The 26,145-nt window shown below is 43.9% G+C and overlaps 1 protein-coding gene across 1 annotated transcript; it reads right to left on the bottom strand.

Moving 5' to 3' along the window:
• Nucleotides 1–1,599: 1,599 nt before the first annotated feature.
• LOC147438893 (putative calcium-transporting ATPase 7, plasma membrane-type) lies at nt 1,600–25,437 on the bottom strand. Its single transcript, XM_086484853.1, has 7 exons — nt 24,856–25,437; nt 24,419–24,485; nt 22,400–24,324; nt 19,189–19,344; nt 18,908–19,079; nt 18,498–18,796; nt 1,600–2,369 (listed from the first exon to the last, which is right to left on the bottom strand). The coding sequence occupies exons 1-7, from the start codon at nt 25,003–25,005 to the stop codon at nt 2,007–2,009; spliced, it is 3,132 nt and encodes a 1,043-aa protein (XP_086340979.1). The 5' UTR covers nt 25,006–25,437; the 3' UTR covers nt 1,600–2,006.
• Nucleotides 25,438–26,145: the final 708 nt, after the last annotated feature.

The raw sequence follows: 26,145 nt of genomic DNA, 5'->3' as shown, positions 1-26,145 counted from the left end.
GCCTCCCTTTAGCCTCATTATAATAAGAATAGATGACCGCCCCCTTTTACTCAGAAGATGAGCACTATGGAAATCCATAGAGAGAGGCACTGCTACTCTGAGAGAAGGAAAGAGGAATTAATCTTTATAGGCCTAGCAAAAGGAGTCCCAAATTTAGATGCAAATTGTTAAAGTGCAATGGACCATCTGCCTTTAAAGACTGGGGGTGGGCAAGCAGGGGATGGATGAGCACTAGCAAAAAGAAATGGGCCCCCAATGCAAACAAATGTCCTCGCCACCCTATGGCATGGGATCGGGGATCTATGGCTAGAACGAGGCATCATGATCAGGTTTGATGTATGTTGTTAGATCCAATGAAATAGGGTGGAACTAGGTGGTGAACTACACAATGGACTCCAGGTGAACTAGGGGTGAAGTTGAGGTGAAGTGACGTGAAACGTAGCATGAGTCAACTACAAGGGTGAGTCGAAAATTGTTAGGACCTTGAAAAATTCGAGGGCCGAAGCTTGGTGTAAAAGGGGGATTCGAACTCAGAACAATCCAAGTAAATGTCAACGCCTATCGATTATGTTGAACTTTCGACATACTACATATGCGCTGCGTGGAATGATGAGAAGACAAAACACCTAGCAACACCAATGCCATTTGACACTCAATAGCCATATTTCATGGGAGGGTTGGTCTAAATGGTTAGGATGTGCGAGTGAGTTTGCGTCGGTGAGGTGATGGGTCATATTTTTTATTTTAAATCTTGATAGGTAGGTAGGAAAGTGTTTTCTTAGTTCATTCCTAGTTCACAAATCCCTAATCCCCCCCTAGTTCACTTTGGATTTGATGGTGTAGATCAAACCTGATCATGGCACCTCTTTCGAGATATGGTTCCCTTGCCAAAACCCTGTTCCCATCAGATGAGCAGGTTGAAGCTCAAGGACTCCATAGCCATGGCCACAAACATGCTCAACTCTCACAAGCTTAAGTTTCACACAATGAGGTCTTTACTTTTATGATTACCTTCTATACCTAGGGCTTCACTTATGCATTGCGCGGCGGGAGCCAATGCATAAGTGAAGTCTTAAAAGCCTTGGGCGGCGGGGGCCAAAGGCCTTAAAGACTCCACTCTAACCATATATTCTGATTGACATCTTTAATACAACTTCAAAGTGAGCTCAAATCAGAACATAGAACTTTACAAGGGCATAAAATGATTACGATTCAAAGTTTAACGGGCAAGGCTACACAGGTGCTAGAGGTCCAATCCTTCTTGTATTTGTGCACCATCCATTTGCTGTTGCATTATGCTTGTATCCCTAGCTCCACCTCTTGTTGGGTGCATTAAGAGCCTCTTGGCACTCAAATGACACCCTTCTAATGACTCCAAGGGCCATCACTATCTTAATGGGGTGGAACTACTATGCTTCAAACCCCATAGAGGGTCAGAGTAGAAACAACATTGGCAAAAATAGAGTCAAGGACTGTGTGTGTGTGTGTGTGTGTGTGTGTGTGTGTGTGTGTGTGTGTGTGTGAGAGAGAGAGAGAGAGAGAGAGAGAGAGAGAGAGAGAGAGAAGAAGAAGAAGAAATGGTTGCGCTTGCAAGGAGGATGGCAGAAAACAATGTATTTCTGCTCAAATTTGACATGTGACTAGCTATGTCTCACCTTCCATGCAGAAAATCTAATATATAGATCCCTAAGAGACAAACCAGTCAGCTAAAGAGAGGCCTAACTTGCAATGCAAATAAGATTTGCATTCAGTAAGTGCAGTCCACTCACCCAATTTGTCATGTCACCACGAAATCGCTTATAGTATTCGCGATGCTGAACAGGGTATGGAACCTGCAATGCTCACCAAAACGATACACACACTATATCCACAATGGTGGAGAGGACTCGAATTTGTCATAATTCCTCCTGATACTGCTGAAGAGGACATGTAAGTCTGCAGTTATCCATGCTTTCCCATTGACTTGGATAAAGCCCGAGGGTCATTTTCCGAGAAATCAGACAAGACTACAAGTCTAAGAAGCGAGAATTCGAGAAATGGAGAGTTGCTCCCACGATGAATGCCAGTCCAGCAACAGCACTGCCCACCAACCATTGTTCCTGAATAAATCTCTTTGCTATTCTCCAGTTGCCATTGAGTGGCAACTTGACCAGGAATGCAACAAAGAGACTGACACTGCCTATCGAAACACTGATGAGCCATTGCTCCTTCGTGAGATGCACTGTATTTGCCAACTTTCCAAGACCCTCCACCATAACAATTTGAAAGGCCACAGTGCTGATCATAACCACAACAAACACTTTGTTGTTGAGGGTATTTTTGAAAACATTTAGCTTTTCCATTTGCCGTGAATTCAACTCATTGAACACCTGCTTGCATACAAATTGGTGACTCTCTCTCTCTCTCTCTCTCTCTCTCTCTCTCTCTCTCTCTCTCTCTCTCTCTCTCTCTCTCTCACACACACACACACACACACACAAAATAAACTTCCTAGGAGCAGTCTCCAAAATAAATATACAAAACATGCCGACCACCAGAGAGGAGTGATCCCAAAATCTGAAATCTATAATGAAATTCCAAGACACAGCTAATTTGCAAAACACCACCGAAGCAAGACAAGATACAACCATAGGTGGAAAAACCGTCAAGAATACAAAATGCAAACCATAGGAGAAAAAACCCCTCAAGATCTTCAAGGGAAACAAAGCTGAAGGGAAAACGTAAGGCTCGGGACAAGAGAAGGATACATAACACAAAGAGTAGAAGATCCACAATAAATCTGCCTAAAAACCTCCCAAAGCAATGGTGGCACGCACTTTGATAACCCTCCTCCCCCATCTCTCTCTCTCTCTCTCTCTCTCTCTCTCTCTCTCTCTCTCTCTCTCACAGACAACTAATTTCTTCACACCAAACACTGGACAAATAGAGGAGCAGCCACCATTGCAAAGCTCAGCTCATACTCACACACACAGTACTCTCATTGACCGAGCATTGGAGCTAGGGAGATCAAGACACCCACGAATGAGGAGAGCACAGCATCGACGGAGACTACAGCAAAGGATTCAAGCCATACTATCTCGACATCCAGAGTACAAATGAGGATGGATTTATCTTTCATTATATCACCCTATTGTATTATCCACCTCACAAGGGATAGGTTTGTGATTCGACCTAGCTATATGGACACACGTCTTTCTCATGGTTTGCGTTGTGCCATTGGCCAGATACGCACATCCTCACATCAGCTCGAGATTGAGACTTACAGATTTAGAGGGATACCAGCAGATAGCAGGATATGCCCCTTATGTCAACTAGAGACAGAGTTACATTACATATGTCATTGCACAGTGTACTATGAGATACGAGGCCGTTTTCATTGTCTTTACTTATGAGGATCAAAGATGTCTTGAACTGTATCTACTTGAGTTACACAAGCATAGAGACACTTTACTGAGGAGAGCTGGAGAGAGACAGTCCCAAAGACAAATTACAGATTTCTTTACACTAGATATTGGACACCCAGAGGAGCAACCAGAGGAGCAGCCACCATTGCAGAGCTCTGCCCGCACTCATACTACCACTACTCGCATTCTCATTGACCGAGCATTGGAGCTAGGGAGATCTAGAGGACCGCAATTGAGGAGAGGAGCTACACAATATCAACGGAGACTACAACAGAGGATCCGAGCAATACTTTCTCGACGTCCAGAGTGAATATGAGGATGGATCTCTACCATATCCCCCCCCCGCCCCCACCCTCCCTCATTGCTCTACACATTGTATTGGGCACCTTTTGTATTAGCTGGCACATTCACACAGTCCCAACTCGTAGTAGTTGTATTTTTTGTTTCAGTTCTTTTTTATTCCGGACATGGTATCAGATTCACTATGTTGTAACAGCGTGATCTCATAGGTCATTGTGGCCTTTTGAAGACGTTAATATATCATTTCATCTCTCTCTCTCTCTCTCTCTCTCTCTCTCTCTCTCTCTCTCTCTCTCTCTCTCTCTCTCTCTCTAACACTATAACTAAGCTGCAAGGACTCTTCACTCCCTATCCACCTATGCATGCCATACTATAACCTGGTGCCAAATAAAGCTAGCTAGTAATTTACCCATAGTTACCCGGAACTAAAAAATCGGAATGGGGAATAGAAAACAACAACACACATGAAATGTGAAACATTTATGTATGTTAAGCACAGAAGGTGAATCACAATAGCAAACACTTCTACTTGAAATATATATATATATAGATAGATAGATAGATAGATAGATAGATAGATAGATAGATAGAGAGAGAGAGAGAGAGAGAGAGAGAGAGAGAGAGAGAGCAAACATGAGACATAGAAAGGCAAACTTCCTTTCCTAGAAGCGTTGGCCCTCAAAACGAGCACCCCCAAAGGGTATTCTTTAATATTGCAAAAGATGGCCAATACAAGTTGTTGTCACAAGTCCTCAAAGCCTTCTTGATCTTCACAAGACTCGAGCCTTTGTCGTCTTCAAGAAATGCTCAAAGAGAGATCGCCCAAAAACTGATGATCCCCACAAATGCCCTCAAGAGGTCTATATATAGGTGAAAGCTTAGCCTTTTGGGTGCCCTTGACTCTTGGCTTTTCATTTGTCCAACCTTTGGCTTTTCATTTGTCTGACCTTTGGCTTTTCATTTGTCCAATCCCTTGGCTTATAAAAAGAAGGGCACCCCACTTTCTAGGGTTGATTTGTGTTATGCGACTCACTTTTAGGGCTAATTTGTGATATAACCCCCCCAAACCCCCTCTTGAAAAAATAGTAATCCTCCTCAATTACATTTGCAAAACAGAACAAGGATAACACAATAATATTTATCAATTAGTCAATCAATCGTGTACATGCATGAATGGTACAAACCACATGGCATGCATCACATGTATCTAGGCATAAGTATCTAGTTCAATGTCGAACTCTCAGATACTCCATATGCACTAAAATCAATCAGACTAGTCATCACATCCAGTTCTTATCTTGGATGTCTTTGATGCACTAGAATTAATCGATCTCATCCTCATTAGAACTTTTGATATATATACCTTCATAAGTTCAGAATAGTCTGAACTCACGAATTATAAGAGGGAATAAAGCACTCATAAAACTATAAAAGCAAGAGACACAAGAAAAGAAAAGAAAAAACAAAAACAAATAGACTAACTAACTAAATCACTTTGTTTGCTACGAAACAAAACTAGATAAAACAAAGTATTATTAACTTATAAATGTTTTTAGAAAAGGCATGCGTAAAATAAGTTGACAACTTACTTGGCTTAAAACAAGTACTCAACTTTAAGCAAAAAAGGATAAGACATCTTAAAAACTTGATCCTAGAAATCAAACTTCACACAACAACTTCTAAAGGAACACATTCTTAAGTCCTCAGGTAAGCTAAATACGAAATCAAAAAATGAATACTACTACAAACCTACAAAGAGTAAAGATCCAAACTTGACAATATGTAACCTCAACTTCGCTGCTTGTCCAAACAGGAAGAATCAGATTATCACCTTTATCATGTCTTGGAGTAGCAAAATTAGCCATCACATCCAGATCTCACCGATCTTTGACAGATGTCTTGATGCACTAAAACCACTTACCCAATTTACTTCATCCAAATTGGAACTTTTGATGCACTACATTTATCCATACTGATCATCACATCCAATTCTAACTCGCACTTTACGAATGTCTTTGATGAATTAGTACATCATCAAGATAAAATGCTGCAGACATTCCATCCAATCATACTCAATCAAATAATAAGACATTAGTCAAAATGAGAGTAAATCATTCTCGTTACAACTTTCATCGAAATGCATAGTGATGGCAAAGTGTTGTTTGCTCAACACCTCTGAAAGGATAACAACTAGTCAGCAAAAACCACTATCAATCATTTGTGTTGATCTGTGACACGAGAGTGAAACAGCTCTCCTCTATGCAGCAGGTCCTGCACAAGACTCAACCGTTGAATCATCATGAACTCTTGGTGGCAAAGTAGGAGCCAATCCAAAAGCCTCAAGGTAAAGCTCTAATAATTGAGGAGTATCTGCCAAGTCCTCCTCCTCCATCCATTTGGCATCCAAGGCTAGATAATTCCAAAACTTGACCAAATATTTCTGGATTAGCTTTCCTTTAATCTTTCTTTCCTTGTGTGCCAGTACAGGTTGAAGGATTTCCTTTGTTTCCTGAACTTCAGGTTGCTCGTCAGCAATCGCAACATCATTGATTTGCTCACTTATTTGGAAAGGACCATAGTATCGCATACTCAGCTTGGGATAAAGCCTCTCTTTGCCCTTTTTCTTTCTGAGTGCTTTCTCAAAGATTTAGTAGCACCCAATCGTTCTCTTTAAGCTGCATGTCTATGCGATGCTTATCGGCTACCTTTTTGTGTTTTTCTTGAGACTTCTGCAAAGCCTCCTTTACCTTGAAAAATGAGGTATCAAGATTCTCCACAAACAGATCGGCCTCAAAAATCTTATATTTGGTGCACAAGATAGGCGGAACTTTCTTGCCACCTTCAACAATCTCAAATGGGGCCTTCCCTGTCGATGTATGGACCGTGTTGTTATAGGCGAACTCCACGAATGGCAGATATCTGTCCCACAACGATTTGTGGTCTGAAACATAACACTTTAACAAATCCGGCACAACAGAATTTGTAATCTCTGACTACCCATCTGTTTGTGGATAAAAAGAAGAGAATTTCAATGTAGTTCCCAAATTCTCACATAAAGCTCGCCAAAAGAGACTGGCCATCCTAGAATCTTTGTCTGAAACAATAGAAGAAGGCATCCCATGGTATCTAAAGATATGAGTAATGAACAACTTTGCCATATGATCCGCTTTAATTGTCTTCTTTACAGGGATAAAATGAGCTTGCTTACTGAACCTGTCTACAACAGTCCATACGCCATCATGCTCACCCTATGTCTTTGGAAGATCAAACATAAAGTCCATAGCAATACTCTCCCATGGTCGATCTCGAATCAGCAAGGTAGCAGAAGCCCTGGTGTTTTATGTATGTCATACTCACTACCTTTAGTTGAGGCTTAGAGAAGTAAGTATCTACTGCTTTTAAAGTAGCCTCAACCCCACGATGCCCTGAAAAAGATGGATTATGACATTCAATCAACACTTCCTGTCTAAGTTGTCGTGTGACACACACCTTAATTATCTTCATAAAGAATCCTTTCTTTAAGAGCATAACCTAGATTAGCCTGGCCATCCTGTAAGCTGTCATAAATGCTCTAAAATCGGGATCTGTAGTATATTGTTGTCGTATGTCATCCAACTCATGATGAAAAATAGTAGTGACTACTGAAATTTGTGGTTTGCGAGATAAGGCATCTGCAACCATATTCTTCTTCTCCTCTACATAAACAATTTGAAAATGAAAGAGAAAAAATTTGCCCATCTCATTTGTTTGCCTGATAGCTTCGATTGTGACAAGAAGTATCTCAAATTCTGATGATCAATATGAACTTTGAAATCAGCTCCAAGAAGGTAATGTTTCCAAGTAGATAAATTTGAATTACATTCATCTTGAGACCTGTCTCGAACAAAAATCAAGCAGAAATATGAGATTTCATAAACTTAGAAACTGCAGCAGCAGATACAACTGTGATAGACTCGCCCTTGATTTTTTACATCCAACGTGAGATCCTTTTCTTTGATGTCGTACCCAAGCTCTACTTCTTCATTGTTGTTCTCCTCTTCACTTTTGTAAGAGGTAGGCCATGAAACATCGTGCTCTACTACTGTGGGAAGGATCAGATTGTCGTAGAAGAACAATCAACTGGGCTCTGATACCACTGAAACCTTTATGTACGTAATTGATACCACTGAAACCTTTATGTACGTAATCATAGAAGGTGAATCACAATAGCAAATATTTCTACTTGAAGAGAGAGAGAGAGAGAGAGAGAGAGAGAGAGAGAGAGAGAGAGAGAGAGAGACCAAACATGAGCCACAGGAAGACAGAATTCCTTCCCTAGAAACGTTGGCCCTCAAGACGAGCGCCCCCAAAGGGTATTTCTTTTATATCGCAAAAGATGGCTAATACAAGTTGTTGTCACATGTGCTCAAAGCCTTCTTGATCTTCACAAGACTCAAGCCTCTGTCGTCTTCAAGAAATGCTCAAAGAGAGAGATCACCCAAAACCTGATGATCCCCACAAATGCCCTCAAGAGGTCCTTATATAGGTGAAAGCCTAGCCTTTTGGGTGCCCTTGACCTTTGGCTTTTCATTTGTCCGATCTTTGGCTTTTCATTTGTCTGACTTTTGGCTTTTCATTTATTTGACCTTTGGCTTTTCATTTGTCCGACCTTTGGCTTTTCATTTGTTCAATCCCTTGGCTTATAAAAAGAAGGGCACCCCACTTTCTAGGGTTGATTTGAGTTATGCAACTCACTTTTAGGGCTGATTTGTGGATACTCGCATCTAAAACATGGAACGGGGATTTGGAACGGGAAGGTGGAATGGGAACAGTGAACGGAGACCTACAAATGGCCATTCCCTGTAACTACGATTTTACCTACCATGACCATACTCCCTTGCATATGTAGTCTCACATCCATTAGTAAAAGTCCCCCCTACCAACATCTCTCACACATGTATACGCACCCCCACGCCAGTCTATTTTCATTTGTAAAACACATGTTTCTTTTCAACACTTTTCTCATTTTTCGGATACCAGAGAACACATACATGACACATGTCCACTATTCTGTCTCAAAGGCCAGCTTCGACCTCTAGAAGACATTAATGAATCTCTCTCTCTCTCTCTCTCTCTCTCTCTCTCTCTCTCTCTCTCTCTCTCTCTCTCTCTCTCTCTCTCTCTCTCTCTCTCTCTCTCTCTCTCTCTCTCTCTATATATATATATATATATATATATATATATATATATATATACACATATGTCACTGCCCAGTATACTATGAGATACGAGGCCGCTTTCACTGTCTATTCAGTGAGGGTTTTGGGCCACTTTCTATAGTCATGGGATACTAGGATCAGAGATGCCTCGGATTATACTTACTGGAGATTCGCAAACACAGAGAGGACCTCTTGAAGAGGGGCACAATGAGAGAGATTCAGTGACAGCGGGAAGATCACAGATTTCTTTCAGTCACAGACAGAGGAGTTTGAGCAGCCCCCATAACAACACCAGAGATACCAGAGGCATACTGCTTGATCGGGCGATAGAGTTGGGGCGGTCCCGTCGCCCACGGATGAGAGGGCCCTCTCGATATCTACGTAGACTGCGACAGAGGATTCACACCATACTGGTGCGACATAGGAGCCGTCTCGGATACTGATGTATATGTATATGATGCCTCGACTGTCAGAGAGCTCCATTGTATCAGCTCACCCTTTGTTTTCCCTTTGTATCAGCTTTCACCCCACCCCTAGTCACTATTTTCTTTTCAGTTCTTTGTACTTTTTGTACCCAGACCTGGTATTAGATTCACCACATGTAACCTTTAGGTCATTTTGGCCTTTTGAAGACGTTAATATTAGGTCATTTTGGCCTTTTGAAGACGTTAATATTAATTTCATTTCTCGAGCTATGCAGACACAGAGAGAGCCTGATGAGAGGAGAGGCTAGCCAATCTCAGAGACAGATCACAGACTTCTTTAGAGCTGCCACTGGACACCCGAAGGAGTTACTACCATAGCAGAGCTCGTCGCCTCACACCAGAGGCACACTGATCGACCGAGCAACTGAGCTGGGGAGATCCAGACGCCCACGACTGCGGAGGACTACACAACATCGACGGAGGCTGCATCAGAGGATTCGGATCACTTTGGCCCGACATGCACGACGCCCGGTCAGACTACTGACCATGGAGGAGATTGATGAGATCCGCCAACGACCGATGCTGGATCTCTGATCTAGCTCTCCCAGCTAACTGCTTAGTTCACACCTAGCACTTTAGGATTCCATAGTATTTTATATTGTCATTCTGTCATTTCATTTTTGTCATCTTGTTACTCTGACTTTGTATCAGATCCACCACATTGTAACTTTTTGGTCTCATAGGTCACTTTGACCTTTTGAAGACGTTAATATAACATAACATTTCATTTCATCTCTCTCTCTCTCTCTCTCTCTCTCTCTCTCTCTCTCTCTCTCTCTCTCTCTCTCTCTCTCTCTCTCTCTCTCTCTCTCTCTCTCTCTGTGGCCGGCTGCGCGTATACCCTCCCTCTCTGCGGGTGAACATCGCGGGTTGCGCTCCTTCCCCCCGCTGGTGAACATCGCGAGTGGTTGGCTGGCTGAAGGTGTACACAGCAATCAGCCTGCGCAGCAAAGGGGCTGAAGAGTGCAGAATGCGCACAACTACAGAGTAGAACAGCGCGAAGGTGAAGGGGAGGCGAGCGAGGCCTGCAAGCGAAGCAGGGAGAAGTGCAGGAAATTGATGCGCGCAACCCAGGACGCGACAGGCAAAAGCAAGCAGGGGGAAGGAGGAGTGTGAGCGGAAGAAGCAGAAGCGGGGGAAAGAGGAGCAGGCAGGGGACTACAGCTGAAGGAGCAACTTTCTCTGAGGATGGACCAACCAGATGAGTTGGATGATACAAGTAGCTTCGTCACTCCACAAAAAATGCAAGCGACTTTCAAGCGGAGGAATAGAGAAAGTATACTCTCGCCAGGTTCTTTACGGGCAGGGAAAACCATCCGAGTCAAGGATGATGTATTAATGGAAAGAATTCAAGTAATGATTAAATCAGAGCTCAGCTTTATGAGAGATGATATTAGGAAAGAGATGTAAGCAAATGTGGATAACTATAAGAATTCTATGTATGCAGATATGAGGAAAGAATTGGATGAAGCGATGCTTGGTAAACATGATGAGATGTACACATCCTTGAAAGGGGAGATGCAGAATTTAGTGCGGGCAGAAGTGAATGTTATGGAATGTATTATGCAGAAAAAATTAGATGAGGCAATTGCAAGCTTTGATGCCTGGTAAACAAATGTGGAAAAGTGCATAAAGGAAAAGGATGCAGTGATTGAAGAGCTTAAAGGGGAGCTTGCAGCTTGCAAGATTATGCCCAAAATGGAGAGGGAAAATCAGCCTTCGATGTTGAAGGAGCTTGAGGAAATTAAGGAGCAAGTGGAACTTTGCGCAAAGGGGAAGAGCAAAATTCGAAAGCGGCCTCTTCATGGGCGGAGCGCCTTTTTAAAACACAAGAGAAGGTTGACGAAGCAGAAAAATGGATTGCGGGTGCAAAGAAAGGGAAGGCCCAGATGCCAGAAGCCGTACAGACTTCTACCATCATCAATATGACCATTGAAGAGGAACAGAAGAGGAAGAATAGAGCCCTGCATGTGCGTATTACAGGTATCAAAGACACTAGAAATGTAAAGGATGAAGTGAAGGAACTCTTGCAACGCATGGGCATCCCGGAACCTACCCATACAGGTGCTTGGAGAGTAGGAAAGAAGGGAATTGATGGAAAGGGAAATGTCAAAGAGAAAGCACTTATTTTGCGATTCCCAACTATGGAATCAAGGAAGGAATTCCTAAAGAAGAGACCAGCACTTAAGAACACAGGGATATTTATGGGGGATGACCTTACTTTGGCGCAAATAACACATATGCAAGAGTTGATGCCAGAGATTAAGACAGCAAGGGAGAAAGGAAAAATTGCATTTTATAGAGGAGGGAAAGTAGTGGTTTTGGAAAAGCGCACAACCTGACGGTGCGAGACCTATGGGACCACACTCCGGATGCCGGCATGGAATTGTAATGGATCTTATAGATTGGATGTGAGTGCTTTTGAGGATAGCTTCAGAGATAGAGACATTGTTTTTTACTCAGAAACGCATTTGATGTCTGGACAATTGATGCCACGTGTGACTGGTTATTTATGGGAAACAGCTTGTAGACCAGATGCTAGATCCCAGCACGGGAGCTAGCTTCAGGAGGTGTAGCTGTCTTATTCAAGGAGGAATTGCAGCCGCTATTACAGATAGTTCGGAGAGATGACCAGGCGAGATACATGTGGGTGAGACTAAGAGCTGAGACGGGCAGATTCTTATATATTGCTATATGTTACTTTCCCCCTAGTACTTCAGTCTATGCCTCACCCAGAGGACAATCTCCTTTCTCTATACTTGATGATGACATATGGGAGTTTTCTAGAGATGGAGATATCATTCTCCTGGGAGACTTTAATGCCAGGACGGCCAACTCCCAAACGGTATTCTATGATACCTCAGAGGAGATACTCGGAGAAGTGGATATTTCGGAGATGAGGCTTGATAGACACTCAACAGATAGGGAGCATACAGAGTATGGGAGATATCTCATGGAGATGACGGCTATGCATGGTTTGGCCATACTTAATGGAATAGAGATTTTTCCTTCTTCTGGGGGATTTACATGCTTTCTCGCACAGACATGGGGCTAGTACAGTGGATTATGTCACGACTTCATCGAGCTTCATTTCTAGTATTCAGGATCTTAGTGTGGGATCTAGACCTGTTGGAATAGCAGTGGACCATGCTCTTTTGACTTTTTCAGTCTCCTTCCAGTACAGTGCTTCTCAGACACCACAAAGGATTGCACACACACGATATGCTTTTACACCAGAGACCAACTCGGTGTATGTAGAGGAGATTTACAGACGGATGTGGGCAGCCGAGCCAGTTTATACTGTGGAGGAGATTACTACTCTATTGACTGAGATCTTGCATGGGGTAGCAACAGAGGCATACCCACATACTCAACCAGATCAGAGAAGACGTTCTGGGAGCATACCTCAAAATAGTTGGTATGATGATGAGTGCAGAGAGATGAGAGCTCAGATTCAGTGCGAGCTTGTACTTGGGGTGATCACATATAAACAATCTCGGATTGCTCTTCGGCGTCTAGTACGACGGAAGAAGCGGGCCTTTTTAGCCCAATTGGAACGTGATTTGTATCAGCTCTTTTTGAGTAGAGATTCAGGGGAGGCCTGGCCTTTCTTCCATGAGCACTCCCCCCCTCCAGTGATTACTTCTCCCGAAATTTGGGGTCAGTATGCAGCATCATTATATACAATACCGGGGCAACCGCCTCTACCAAACCCCCCAGAGCCATGCCCAGACACCAGTACCTTCTTTACCACTGGGATGGTGAAGAAGGCCATTGACAGGATGAAGACTAGGAGAGCATATGATCATGATGGTTTGGTGGCAGAGCACTTGATACATGCTAGAGATTTATTGTCAGAGGTTCTTGCGCGGTTGTTTAACCAGGTCATGTGTGAGGGACTGCCCAGGTCTTGCAGTTTATCTACTATTGTACCTCTCTTTAAAATAGGGGATCCCAAGGTACCAGGGAATTACCGTACTATTATGGTAGGGCACACATTAGCACGGTTGTAAGCGTCCATCTTGAAGCAGCAACTGAGCAAATGGGCAAAAAATGAGGGCATACGAGCAGCAGGACAGGCTGGATTTAGGAGGGGTTTCTCCACCTTGGACCATATTCTTACACTCAGAACCATTATTGAGGAGGGTAGGGCACATGGGAGACGGATGTATTGTTGCTTTGTGGATTTCCGCAAAGCATTCGACACATTACCGAGAGCCAGATTGATGCGCAGGTTACAGGAGTTGAGAGTGCCCACAGAGATCATTTGGGGGATCATGGCTTTATACGACTCAGTGATTGGCCATGTACGCGCTCCTGAGGGGATTTCTGACATTGTGCATTCCACTATTGGTGTGAAGCAGGGGTGTCCTCTGTCCCATACACTATTTGGTATGTATGTAGATGAGGTTTCTGACTACATTGACAGAGAAGGCGACAGAGGTGCTCAGCTAGCAGGGACATGGATCCCTTTGTTACTATATACTGATGATATTGTGTTGATATCAGAGTCACCAAAGGGCATGCAGAGACAATTGGATGCATTACACAGCTTTGCGGAGGATAGTAGATTGTCTGTGAACCTTGGTAAAACCAAGGTTATGGTGTTTAACACTACTCCGCAGTGGGTCAGGAGACCAGCACATACACTCATATATGGTCAGGACACTGTGGAATACACAGAAGCATATACATATCTTGGGGTGGTATTCTCGCGACCGAGGTTTGCTATGAGGAGAGCAGCAGAGACTAGACTGTCTAGAGCATATGCAGCACTGGGAGGGCTAGAGAGGATGTGTTCGCAGGTTCAGTTTCAGGAACCACGAACAAAGCTATGGCTTTTTGATACTTTGGTTACTTCAGCTATGCTTTATGGGGTACAGGTGTGGGGACCATCTGTGGATCATGATAGGTGGAGGAACATGGAGAGGCCCTTGGTATCTATGATCTCTCCGATGATTAGAGCCAAGTCCTCCGTACCAAATGCGATTATTCGAGCAGAGCTAGCAGCCCCTCCTATAGAGATTGAGGCTATTACCAGATCCGTGTCCTGTTTGCACAGCCTATGGGATACACGTGGAGGCAAATACGCTAGATTGGCTCTGGAGTCTTCTAGACAGTTAGCAACGCAAGGAGACGCATCATGTTGGTATGCGCAGATGACCTCTTGGTTTCAGCGGCATGGTTTCAACCTAGATAGATTGCCTCCTTTTCAGTATTCCCTGGATGCACCTTCACTACCAGTCACACGGACGGAGATCACTAGACTTATTCGTCAGGATCTTATACAGTTGGACACCAGGAGGACATGGGTAGAGCCAGTGCAGGAGTTGGGCACGAAGATGGCTTTCTACAAGGAGCATCTTCTCCAACTCTCGGGAGATGGGTTTGTGATTGGTTCGAGCTACATGGACACTCATCTGTCTCATAGTTTGCGATGCGCTATAGGTCAGATCCGCACATCCTCGCACCATTTGGAGATTGAGACAGGCAGATTCAGAGGGATACCACCGGAGAGCAAGATATGTAAATTATGCAGTACAGAGCCAGAGACAGAGTTACATTACATATGCCACTGCACTGTGTATTATGAGATACGAGGGCGCTTCCATTGCTTATTCAGGGAGGGCTTTGGACCCCTAGATAGAGTCATGAAGTATGAGGATCAGAGATGCCTTGGCTTATATCTACTTGAGCTACAGCGGCATAGGGATAGTCTGTTGAGGAAACATGGGACACAACAGTCACACAGACCGATCACAGATTTCTTTGGATCGGGAAAGCCAAGAGAGCAGCCACCAGCGCAGAGTTGTGCCCGCGTGCATACCAGAGGCACCCTCATTGACAAGGCGATTAAGCTTGGGAGATCGAGGCGACCACGACCGAGACACAGGAGCACACTCCATCGACGGAGACTTCAGCAGAGGATCAGGGACATCCTAGCACGACATCCGGAGTGTCATTGAGAACTTACTCTACACTTCATTTTCACTGTCACTACTCACTTCTCATTTTTATTTTTTGCATTCAGTACCTTTGTACTTTTGTATTCAGACATTGTACTAGTTTCACCACTTTGTATCAGCTGGTCTCATAGGTCATTTTGGCCTTTTGAAGACGTTAATATATCATATCATATATATCATATCTCTATCTATCTATCTGTCTATCTATCTATCTATCTGTCTATCTATCTATCTATCTATCTGTCTATCTATCTATATACACATATATACATACAAGGAAACAGAGTTGCATTTCCTAATGCTGAAAATCCCTAGAGATGTCCAAAACAGGTCTCTCTCCAAGGCAGCACAAAAAGGGATACAACTGAGCCCACACGCAATGAGTAGGCAAGATGTCAAAGAACTATAAACTGTATAATGTACAATGGCCAAAGCCCAAAAACTGACAATTAAATAACTTCAAGGGGGCGAAACCCTCCTAAAGAAAGTACAAAGTGCCCTCGCAACCTACTAAACTGAAAGAGGGGGCTCAGCTGAGCAAAAGGTCCAATGTCAAATGCACCAACCAAGGAGAGCCACACCAAATAGCTGAGGATGAGGATGGCGTAGAAGACGCTACCAGGAGCTAACCAGAAATCTGTGTAAGACATCCTAAGGAGAAGTAAAACCAAGTAGCAAGGACTCTATGCAGCGTCTCTATGACTGCACTCTTTGACATCTCTCCAACTGAAAGCTGCAACATAAAAAGGACATCTGAGGGAGAGGAGAAGCTTCATATTCCCATATGGGCGGGTTGTACAATGACATACTTTAGGGTGGTCTATAACTAATGTTTTGATTGTTTTTCAGCTGAAATTGGGATTGTTTTGGACATAGTTTTCACTTCGCCTGCTCCAAACGCCCGTGAAGTATTTGATAGGATACAAAAGACTATTCAAAGTCTTTTGGATGCAAAGAAACCCGCAATTTCATGAAAATTTGTGCAGAGATTGACAGAGCCTCCCCCCCCTCTGCATTACAAGAAGCTGAAGCCGTCTATGCAGAGGAGCCATCGTTGATCAGCATCGAGAGCCCACAGTAAAAGAATAATGCAAGCCTTAATTCGCATTGGCCTGATCAAGGAGAAGGTTCACAATCTTACAGAAACTTTGATTCGGACCCGTGCACACTCTCTGTTCTGTTTATCTGCGCTGAGTTTAATGCGGCTGATAGGATCAGTATCTCCTTTGACCAAACTGTCCTATGTGGCGCTTATAGGACAATCCTTAAAAGACTGACCAACGCATTGCAACTCAAGCATTGGTTTTGCACACCTGTGTTCACAATCCTCTGACTGCAAACCACTCAAATGAAATGCCTGGAAACTCTGCGGAGGGAATAACATGGTAGGAACAGATGTTTGTAATTGTATTCATCAACCAAAGGAAGTACCATTGCTCCAGTGCACTGTACTAAAGACACTCTTAACTTTGGAATTAGAAAAGAAAAACTTCATTGAGACTATTAACTTTAGTGGAAACCCTAAAAAAGCTGAACTTTGGGTACCGGGCACATGTCCTCAAAGCAATCCACATGAAAATCTGGCTACCAAGTGACCAAAAAAAACAACTCATTAACAATGGAGAGGAGAGCGCATCCCATCTGAGAGTAAGCACATTTCTCGTAGATAAGACAAGAACAAATGTGCTCCTACCCAGAAGATAATGTCCTCAATGTGCCATCTCTGATAGACAAGAAAGCCAGCAGCCAATCTCAGCTCAATTAACTGCAGGAGGGAGAGCATCCAATCATCCGACCAACATAGCTCTAATCACAGATGGGGTAAGGGAAGGGAGGCTCCAATAAGACCCCAAGGGTCAATTTAAATAGACAGTGGGTTGAGACTACCAGGAGGTGTCAATAATCAGGTCCAAGTCTTTTATTAAAAAAATCCCCCTTGAGAACATACAAAGCGACAATCTCAAACTTTAGGTCTTAGGTATGCGACTGCAGGATAAGACTCTAGTATTACTCTCCAAGATTGGATAACTCCTATTTGTACCTCTATTCACACATCAGAAGGTATAAAGCCGCTTTCCTCATCTTCAGAGCGCACATCAGCTCCCTTGAATTGGTTCTCTTCCAAGAGCCCCAAGGGGGTATACGAGTGTCATGATCTCCCCCACTCAACTGCATTTATTTTGCTACATCTCCAAAGAGTTGGATAGGGAGTGAATGCTGGTTTGTGGCTGTTCTCCACCTTGTGAGGTAGTTCTCTCATATCGAGGACATGTTTGGAGGCATGTATGTGCAGGGCTGAGATAATTTTCTTGGCTCTCCCAGCATTTTTTCTAGTGCCGAGAGGGAGGTTTTGTCCCATCTTTATGTCTTTTTCCTCGTTTTTCCTATCATAAGCCCCTACTTTCACATCATGGGCTGGTTTTGAAGAGCAGGGCATGTGGACACAAACACGAATGTATGTCCTGCCCTTGACACATTTGTAGCATCATCTAAAGCAACACAAAGCCCAGGCTTCCTCCCTCTTTCTCCTTACCTCTCTCCTTCAGCATTAACTCTTTCCCTCTCATTTGGGGCTGCCACCCCCATGTGAGGCTACCCACTTGTGTGCACCAGTTGCTGCTCACTTGTCACTCAGAGCACCTCCTGCCGCATTCTAAACAAGCAGGATGTGGCTTACCCGATCAAGCAAGCACTAGAGCTGGTTATGAGGAATGGTAATGATTAAAAGAAACCTTTGCTCACCTCACTTTGAGCAAGATGGAAAGGCATTAGTTATGGCTTTGATTTGAAACAATTCTTTTCTTCGTATCACAAACAAAGGAGGCAATTCACTGCCTGCACTTAGTTGGCCCTTAGTGAACGCTCAATACTGCAAGAACAAAAGCTGAAATCCAGATAGATATTTTCCTGTCATGGGCATTAAGTATCTTATGTAACAAATGGATTCGGCCAACTGTCTCATGGCACCGTCTTATAATGCATCACAGGAAGTTGCTTCTGCAGCCTATTATTCGGTAAGATGAATGATGTAATGTCTGTGGAAAGGTTGGACAAGAACCAATGCAGCCAAATTACAAGAACACAACCAGTTTAAGAGTTACGACAAGCAGAATCGAAAGGCCGAACCAGAACAAGAAACACTACCTGGCAAAAAACGAAAGTGTTGAAAATCATGGTGTCCAACACATCTTGCACATCATCCCCATGCAAATTCAAGAGAACTTTCCCTCGTGATTGCAGCTGCCAAAGGACAAACAGCTGATAAATGGTTTGCCCGAAGATATTCCTCCACATGACTGGCGTAATCAATGTCCCTTTCCTGCCAACGGGCACCTTATCCATCAACTCATCATATGGAGGTTCTGTAGCGAGAGCCAAAGCTCCTAACGTGTCCATGATCAAATTGACCCACAATAACTGCACAGCAGTGAGAGGAGCTCTCCCTGACGAATCAATGAAGGAAGTTAAAACCTAACAGAAAGACCAAACTGCAAATCCTACCAAAATGCTTCAAAGGCACACTCTACAAACGTAGGCACCCATAAGCACCATACCTGTTATACAAGCAGAAGAAAAGTTCAGGAGAAGAGCCACAAGATTCACTGTAAGCTGAAACTGTACAAATTTCTGAATGTTTGTGTAGATGGAACGCCCCCATTTGGCCACGGTCACAATGGTGGAAAAGTTATCATCCAAAATAACAATATCGGCACTCTCCTTAGCCACCTGAGACCATTAAAATACACAAATTTGCATCTAGATTTTGGAGGCGCATATGCCCAAGATTCAAATATAGACATCTTGGAAGTAGAGTTCCCAGTTGTTAATATGTTACCTCTGTACCAGCAATTCCCATGGCCAATCCAATATCAGCTTCATGAAGTGCAGGAGCATCATTCGTCCCATCACCAGTCACAGCAACTACATGTTGCTCTCTCTTAAGATGCTTCACTAGCAACAGCTTATCCCCAGGTGACGATCTTGCCATAACCTTGAACAATGAACAAATAATACACTTATTAGTCACAATGCTAGATCACAGAATCCACAACATGCACCTTTCAAAAGAACATGCAACCTAACACCCAAATAGCCAAGGGGTAAAACGCCAATCAATGCCAACCACCATCTGTGACAGACAGCATCCACGACTTAGCAGTTAAGCTGCTAATCCACACCGTTCACTCTGTTATAGATAGCAACGCAAGAATAATCAACCTCTATTTCGTCGAGTTCAACCAGAACACCTCCATCTGTTGGAAGCAAGTAGGTCACCAAGCATCACCACCATCACTCAAACCTCGCTTTCCCACTTATTGTTCATAGCGTCAAAGAAGGAGGTCATCTGTGTTTAGACTGCTTTGACAGATTTCAGTTGGAATATAGGCACAGTCCCGCTATTTTGAAGTGCTCAAAAGAGAGTTTGACATGCCTTGTTATTGGAAAGTTACATCCATAATACTAAAGCAAAAGACTCATAAAGGCCTTCTAAAGAAAAGGAAATGGCACATTTGTAGATAAAGCAGACTTTACAAATATAAAGCAGATACATACATACATATACATGGAAATCAATTGACAAGATTGAAGTTGATGAGAGAGAGAGAGAGAGAGAGAGAGAGAGAGAGATGAAATGAAATGAAATGTTATATTAAAGGTCTTCAAAAGGCCAAAATGACCTATGAGACCCAAAAAGTTACATCTCAAAAGAATCTGATAAAGTGTCTGGAGAAACTAAAATTGAAAGCAAAAAAGCTAAAATAGAACTATAGGGCCTAGGAGCTCTCTAGAAAAAACAAAGATACAATCTTGTGAGGAATCAAGAGGGTAAAAACATCATCATCGTCACCGGTGTCCAGGATGTCCAGCATCGATCGCTCAGTGCTGGCGAATCTCGTTGATGTCCTCAATGGTAAGTACTCTGACCTTGGCGTCTCCCATGTTGTAGTAGAGAGTCCTGGTCTTCTGCTATAATCTCCATCAATGTCGTGATGCCCCTCGTAGTCATGGGCGTCTGGATCTCCCAAGCTCAAGGGATCGGTCAATCAATGTACCTCTAGTACAGGTGGACTCTGAAATTTGTTGTGGTAGTTGCTTCTCTAGCTACTACTTAAAGGCTAGTCGGACATCTCTCTCTAGGGACGTCCCAAATACTATGTATAAAGGAGACTGATCTAGTAAGTGCCTCTACCACCGGGGGGGGGGGGGGGGGGGGGCAGCTAGCTCTGCCCGAATATTCTCATGTGATTCTGAAGCTATCCAAGAGATCATAGAAACCAACAGCCTTTCCATACATCTCCATCCCTTAGTGGTACGAGATACAGAAGGCCCCCATACATGCACTCCATAAAGCATAGATGGAGTCACCAAAGTATTAAAAAGGTTAGAGGTTCTTGGAGTTGAGCCTGCAAACTCATCCTCTCTAGTCTTCCCAAAGCTGCATACACTCTAGTCAGCTTAGTCTCTGTCGTTCTCCTCAAGGAAACACTAGGGCACGAAATACTACCCCAAGATAAGTGTGTGCATCTGTTTGATCCACCATCTCTAGACCATAGGTAAAGGTGGGTGTTGATCTCTTGACCCAATGTGGTGTGCTGTTAAACACCATGATCTTGGTCTTGCCAAGGTTCACAAACAAGCCAATATCTGATCAAAAATGTTCAAGGCATCGAAGTGATGTTGCATTCCCTTTGAAGAGTCAGAAATCAACACAATATCATTAGCATATAGCAACAATGAAATCCATGTCCCTGCCAGTTGTGCTCCTCTATCACCTTGGTCCCTCCCTCTCTATGTAATCTGAAACCTCATCCACATACATACCAAAAAGAGAAGGAGAGAGTGAGCAACCTTGTTTCACCCCTTTAGTGGAGTGAACCGACTCAGATGTCCCTCGAGAGTGCGGACCTGCCCCAGTACTATACTGTATAAAGCCATGACCCCCCAAATCGCTCTATCGGCACCAAAATCTCTTGTAGTCTGCGCATCCAATCTGGCTCTAGAAACTGTATCAAAAGCATTGCGAAAATCCACAGAGCTACAATAAATCCTCCTCCTATGTAATCTGTCCTCTTCAATAATAGCTCTGAGTGTCAATACATGGTCCAGAGTAGAAAACCCCCTCCTGAAACCCGCTTGTCTTGGTGCTCGATGCCCTTTTTGCCCATCTACTCAATTGCTGCTCAAGAATGGATGCATACAGCTTAGCCAATGTGTGTCCAATCACGATAGTTCCTAGGTTCCTTAGGATCTCCCGCCTTGAAGATAGACACAATAGTGGACCTACTCCAAGTATCAGGGAGACCCTCGCACATGGCTCACCATTGCTAAAAAATCTGCAAGCATATCTCTCGCAGGTATGAAGTGCTCTGCCACCAGGCCATCATGATCATATGCCCTCCCAGTCCTCGTTCTGTCAATAGCTTTCTTTAACATCTCAGTGATAAAGAAGTGCATGTCTGTAGGTATGGCTCTGGAGGATCTGGTAAAGGTGGTTGTCCCGAGACTGTGTAGAGAGATGTTGCATACTCACCCCAAGTCTCAGTGCAGGTAATGGCTGGGGGTGGGGAATGCTTATGAAAAAGTCTCCATGCCTCACCCGAGTCCTGACTCAAAAATAGCTGGTACAGGTCCCGCTCTAGATGGGCAAGGTAGGCCCTCTTCTTCCGCCGCACTAAACGCCGGAAGGTAGTCTGGACTGTCTGTAAGTAGTGATCGCCAAAAGTACCTCCCTCTTAAGTCTCACTCTCATCTCTCTACACTCCTCATCATACCTCGATCATGGAAAACGACCCATCACAACAAAAAACAACTAATGAAAAGATAAATGAACATTTCAACAAAGAGGAAAAGGTACAAACAAGAGAGAATGGAGGATCAGAAAAAATTGTCACTTGTGCATACAAAGTCTAACACGGACTCACCAATAGTAAGGCCTTTTTAGTAAGGCCAACAAGCAAAGAGTGCTACCACAATGGCATCCAGGGAAGCAGCATCAACAGTAAGACATGTGCTTGCATTAGAAGTTTTCTAGAGAGAAGAAATACCTGTAATTTTGAGACATTTTCCATCATTTCAGCCTCTGTCCACTTCCTAAAAACTGGACCCTCAACAGCAATTCCATCCTCAGTCAAAATATTACACTCTCGAGCAATGGCCTTTGCAGTTTCTATGTTGTCTCCAGTAACCATTCTCACTCTGATACCAGCACGTGCACAAAGGTTAACAGCATCTACAACACCAGGGCGAACCGGATCCTTGATTCCAACAATTGCTACACATGTAAATCCCATGTCTGGAATTCCACAACCTTCACCTTCCATGTCCTTGAAAGCAAGGCATAGCGTCCGTAATGCATCTTTCGCAAACATATCAATCACTGCCTCCACTTCGCTCCTCTTATCATAGTCTAAAGGGTTCACGTTTCCATTTGAATCCATGATATTGTCACACAAGCTGAGAACAATTTCTGAGGCCCCCTTGCAATGAGCACGGTATTTACCATCTCCAAATCCTAGCAGCACTGCCATCTTCTTTTTTAAAGAATTAAACGGTTCCACTGTCACTATAGTGGCTTTTGACCGAACTGCTTTAAAAGCTCCTCCTAGATTCAAACCAAACCTCAATATGGCAGTCTCAGTTGGTGAGCCAAGAAGCTCCCGCTGGTCATTGTATTCCACCACATCTCCACTAGTGTTCTGAAAAATTCCTTCAAGAAGCACCTCTAGAGCCTTCTCAGAAAGAGAAGAAGTCATCTTGTGTGGCTCCTGAATCCCCTCACCAGCCCATACCTTTACGACAGTCATCTGATTGGTCGTCAAAGTTCCAGTCTTGTCGCTACATATACAGGTCGCTGAGCCCATTGTTTCACAAGCCGAGAGGTGGCGAACAAGAGCTTTGTCTTTCATCATTTGTTTCATGGCATAGGCAAGACTCAAAGTCACAGCAAGTGGTAAACCTTCTGGAACCGCAACAACAATAATGGTCACTGCGATAGTAAAGAACTCTACAATGTCCTCCACATCCTCTCCTGACCACTGTGTTAAATCCTCTTTCTCAACACAAAAGTTGAAAAGTAGAATGGCAAAAGTCAAAATGGCGAACCCCAATCCAATCTTTCCCACAAGGGTTGCAACCCCGTTGAGCTTCACCTGCAGAGGAGTCTCCTCATTTCCAACCTCACTAAGGCTGGATAGTAGATTCCCCCACTCGGTATTCATACCAACCCCCGTTATCAACATCTTTCCCGACCCATCTTGCACCTTTGTACCTGCCAAAAGACAGGGCTTGTTCAAGCTAGGCAAGACAGGCTCACTCTCTCCTGTTAGGCTGGACTCGTCTAAAGTCAATGAGAACCCGTTGATGAAAAGACCGTCTGCAGGAATTTGATCACCTATAGACAGGTGCACTACATCACCCACTACTAAGTCATGAATGGAAACCTTCTGACGGCGTCCATGTCTTGAGACTTGAACTGAAATTTTCTTCTTTTCTTTTTCCAAATCACGAAACTGAAGAGATTGCCTGTAATCACTAGTTGCTGTGACGAGCACAACTATAAGTATGCTCATTAAAATGCCCGCACCATCATGCCATCCTTCGCTTAAACCTTCAGTGGACACACCAATGATAAGGGATAAGATTGCACATACTACAAGGATCATCAATGTCAAGTCATGCAAAGCCTCCCACACATACACCAAAAAACCCTTGGGAGGCTTCTCGGTATGAGTGTTATGCCCAAAAATTTCCCTCCTCCTACTGAGATCATCTAAAGTTCCATCAATCCCACCCTCAAGTGAAGGGACTTGAAGCTTGTCGGCAATTCCCTGCAGACGACCCAAGGCATTATAAACTCCAATTTTTTCATTCAAGCGCGTAAGTTCTTGTGCATGAGTTTTGAAACCATGCTTTTCTGCTTTGGCAACAGCTTCTTTGACATTGCTTGCAGTGTTGCTTGCAATAAGACCACCTGCAGGCAATCCACCAACATCTTCTGAGCTATAGAAATATGTACACAATATGGGTGAGGCAGAAACTTGGTGGTAAAGCTTTGCAAAATTTGCCTTCTATGAACTTCAAAGCAGCCCTTGTTGCCGTGATGCCAGTCCTGACCTTCCTCTGTGCAGACATCTGGCAACAACAAAAAACGTGAGTATGGCATGCCTATCACAAAGAATTAACCTCGTCCATGTCCCGAAAAACTTAAGAGAAGCATACATAACTCATATGAGCTTTACACAGCAGATCAACAAGAACAGAAAATGCTACACACATCTTCAGTCTCAAGTGTACATAAATGACTGACACAACAGCCAACCACCATGATGACAGAAGACCAGAACACCAGTTCACATATTGCCACCATGTACTGAATTGCGACTAGCTTCTGGTTCATTCATTAGTGCACCAAGTGTTGATGTGGCACGAGAAATCACAGGTGCGTGTTAAAAAGGGATATCAGAGCACTGTATGTGACAAACACTCTCTTTGACATACATACCGCTGTTTTGCGCTTCTCCACATTTGCTGTGTGTCGAAATCGCCGTGTTGGATTCAGTGTTAAGGTATTTTCTCTCCATTTCAATTGAGACTCGTCTGACGCGCCTTTGTTGGGGATGTTGAAGGGCTCCATGGCAGGAAGATTCTCCATTCTTGCAAGATTTGCAGAAGAGGGATGTCTGAGGGTGCCAACAAGAGCCTGGAGATGGAATTCAGTAAGATCAAGAAGCAGGAGCAGGAAGGAACCGCCGGCTGTTGCGTGCGTGGGAGTGTGTGTATTTTTGGGGGGCGGCCGGGGGGGCGGGGAGCAAATGCGCGCGCGCACGCGCTTGCAAGGCCGCAGTTACCTACTTACTCCAACACTGCGATTTAAGTTTGACTCCATTTTGCGCACAGAGAGAGAGAGAGAGAGAGAGAGAGAGAGAGAGAGAGAGGACTGTGCGTGTGAGTGAGTTATGGCTTGTGCTCCTGCGCACAAGGTGTTTCTACGAAGACGCATCGCACGACTAGACCTCTATAGCAGGAAGGCTGGAGCAGAGGACCAATGAAGATTACGAATCCGATTGTGGGCACTGGTGTGTGAGAGACATGAGTGCGGGCACTACGGGCCCCGGGGGCCACGCGACTGATTCGTCGATAATTGAACAACGAGTAGGACTGCTCCAGATTCCTGGACTTGACTCTTGAGTCTTGACCTTGTCCACCTTGGCGACATGCCCCAAAAAAGCAGTGTGTTCTAAGCTTTGGAGGTAAGGATTTCCAAAGCATGCAAGAATCCTTAGGATAGTTGGTATAAAATAAAAATCTCTTTATTATCTTGTTGCATGCAACATGGGTGCTCGTCACTTAGGTTAGATCCAAAGCAGCGATCTTTATTGCATTCCTTCCTCGCTCTCTCTTCTCTCATTGCATACAGAATGTGCGCTCGTGATTCATGTTAGATTCATAACAACAATCTCTCTTGCATCCCTTCATTGCTCCATCTGAAGTAGTTGGAAAGCCCCTATAGATCCTACACATTGGTACAGCTAAAGCTGCTCGATGTTATGAAGAGTGCAATGCAGGGTTATGTGCCATGTCAAAGTGGTAAGGCAGATATGAAGGTCAAGGGTGGGCAAAGGGTAAGCGGATATATATTCTTTATGTGGTCTTTTGGGTCAGAGTGCTCTGTCATGGCGCTTATCAAAGGTGGTTGGTCAAAGTGGGCAAAGTGCAGGAATAAAAGTGCCAGAGGAGGCCCTCAGTGTGGTTTACAAGCTTGTCCAGACAGCTTCTCAATCAGGGCAAGTTA

The sequence above is a fragment of the Adiantum capillus-veneris genome, chromosome 16 (genome assembly GCF_014529385.1).
Source record: "Adiantum capillus-veneris isolate H3 chromosome 16, ASM1452938v2, whole genome shotgun sequence".
Classification (NCBI taxonomy): Eukaryota; Viridiplantae; Streptophyta; class Polypodiopsida; order Polypodiales; family Pteridaceae; genus Adiantum; species Adiantum capillus-veneris.
This window is presented reverse-complemented; position numbering and strand designations above follow the sequence as displayed.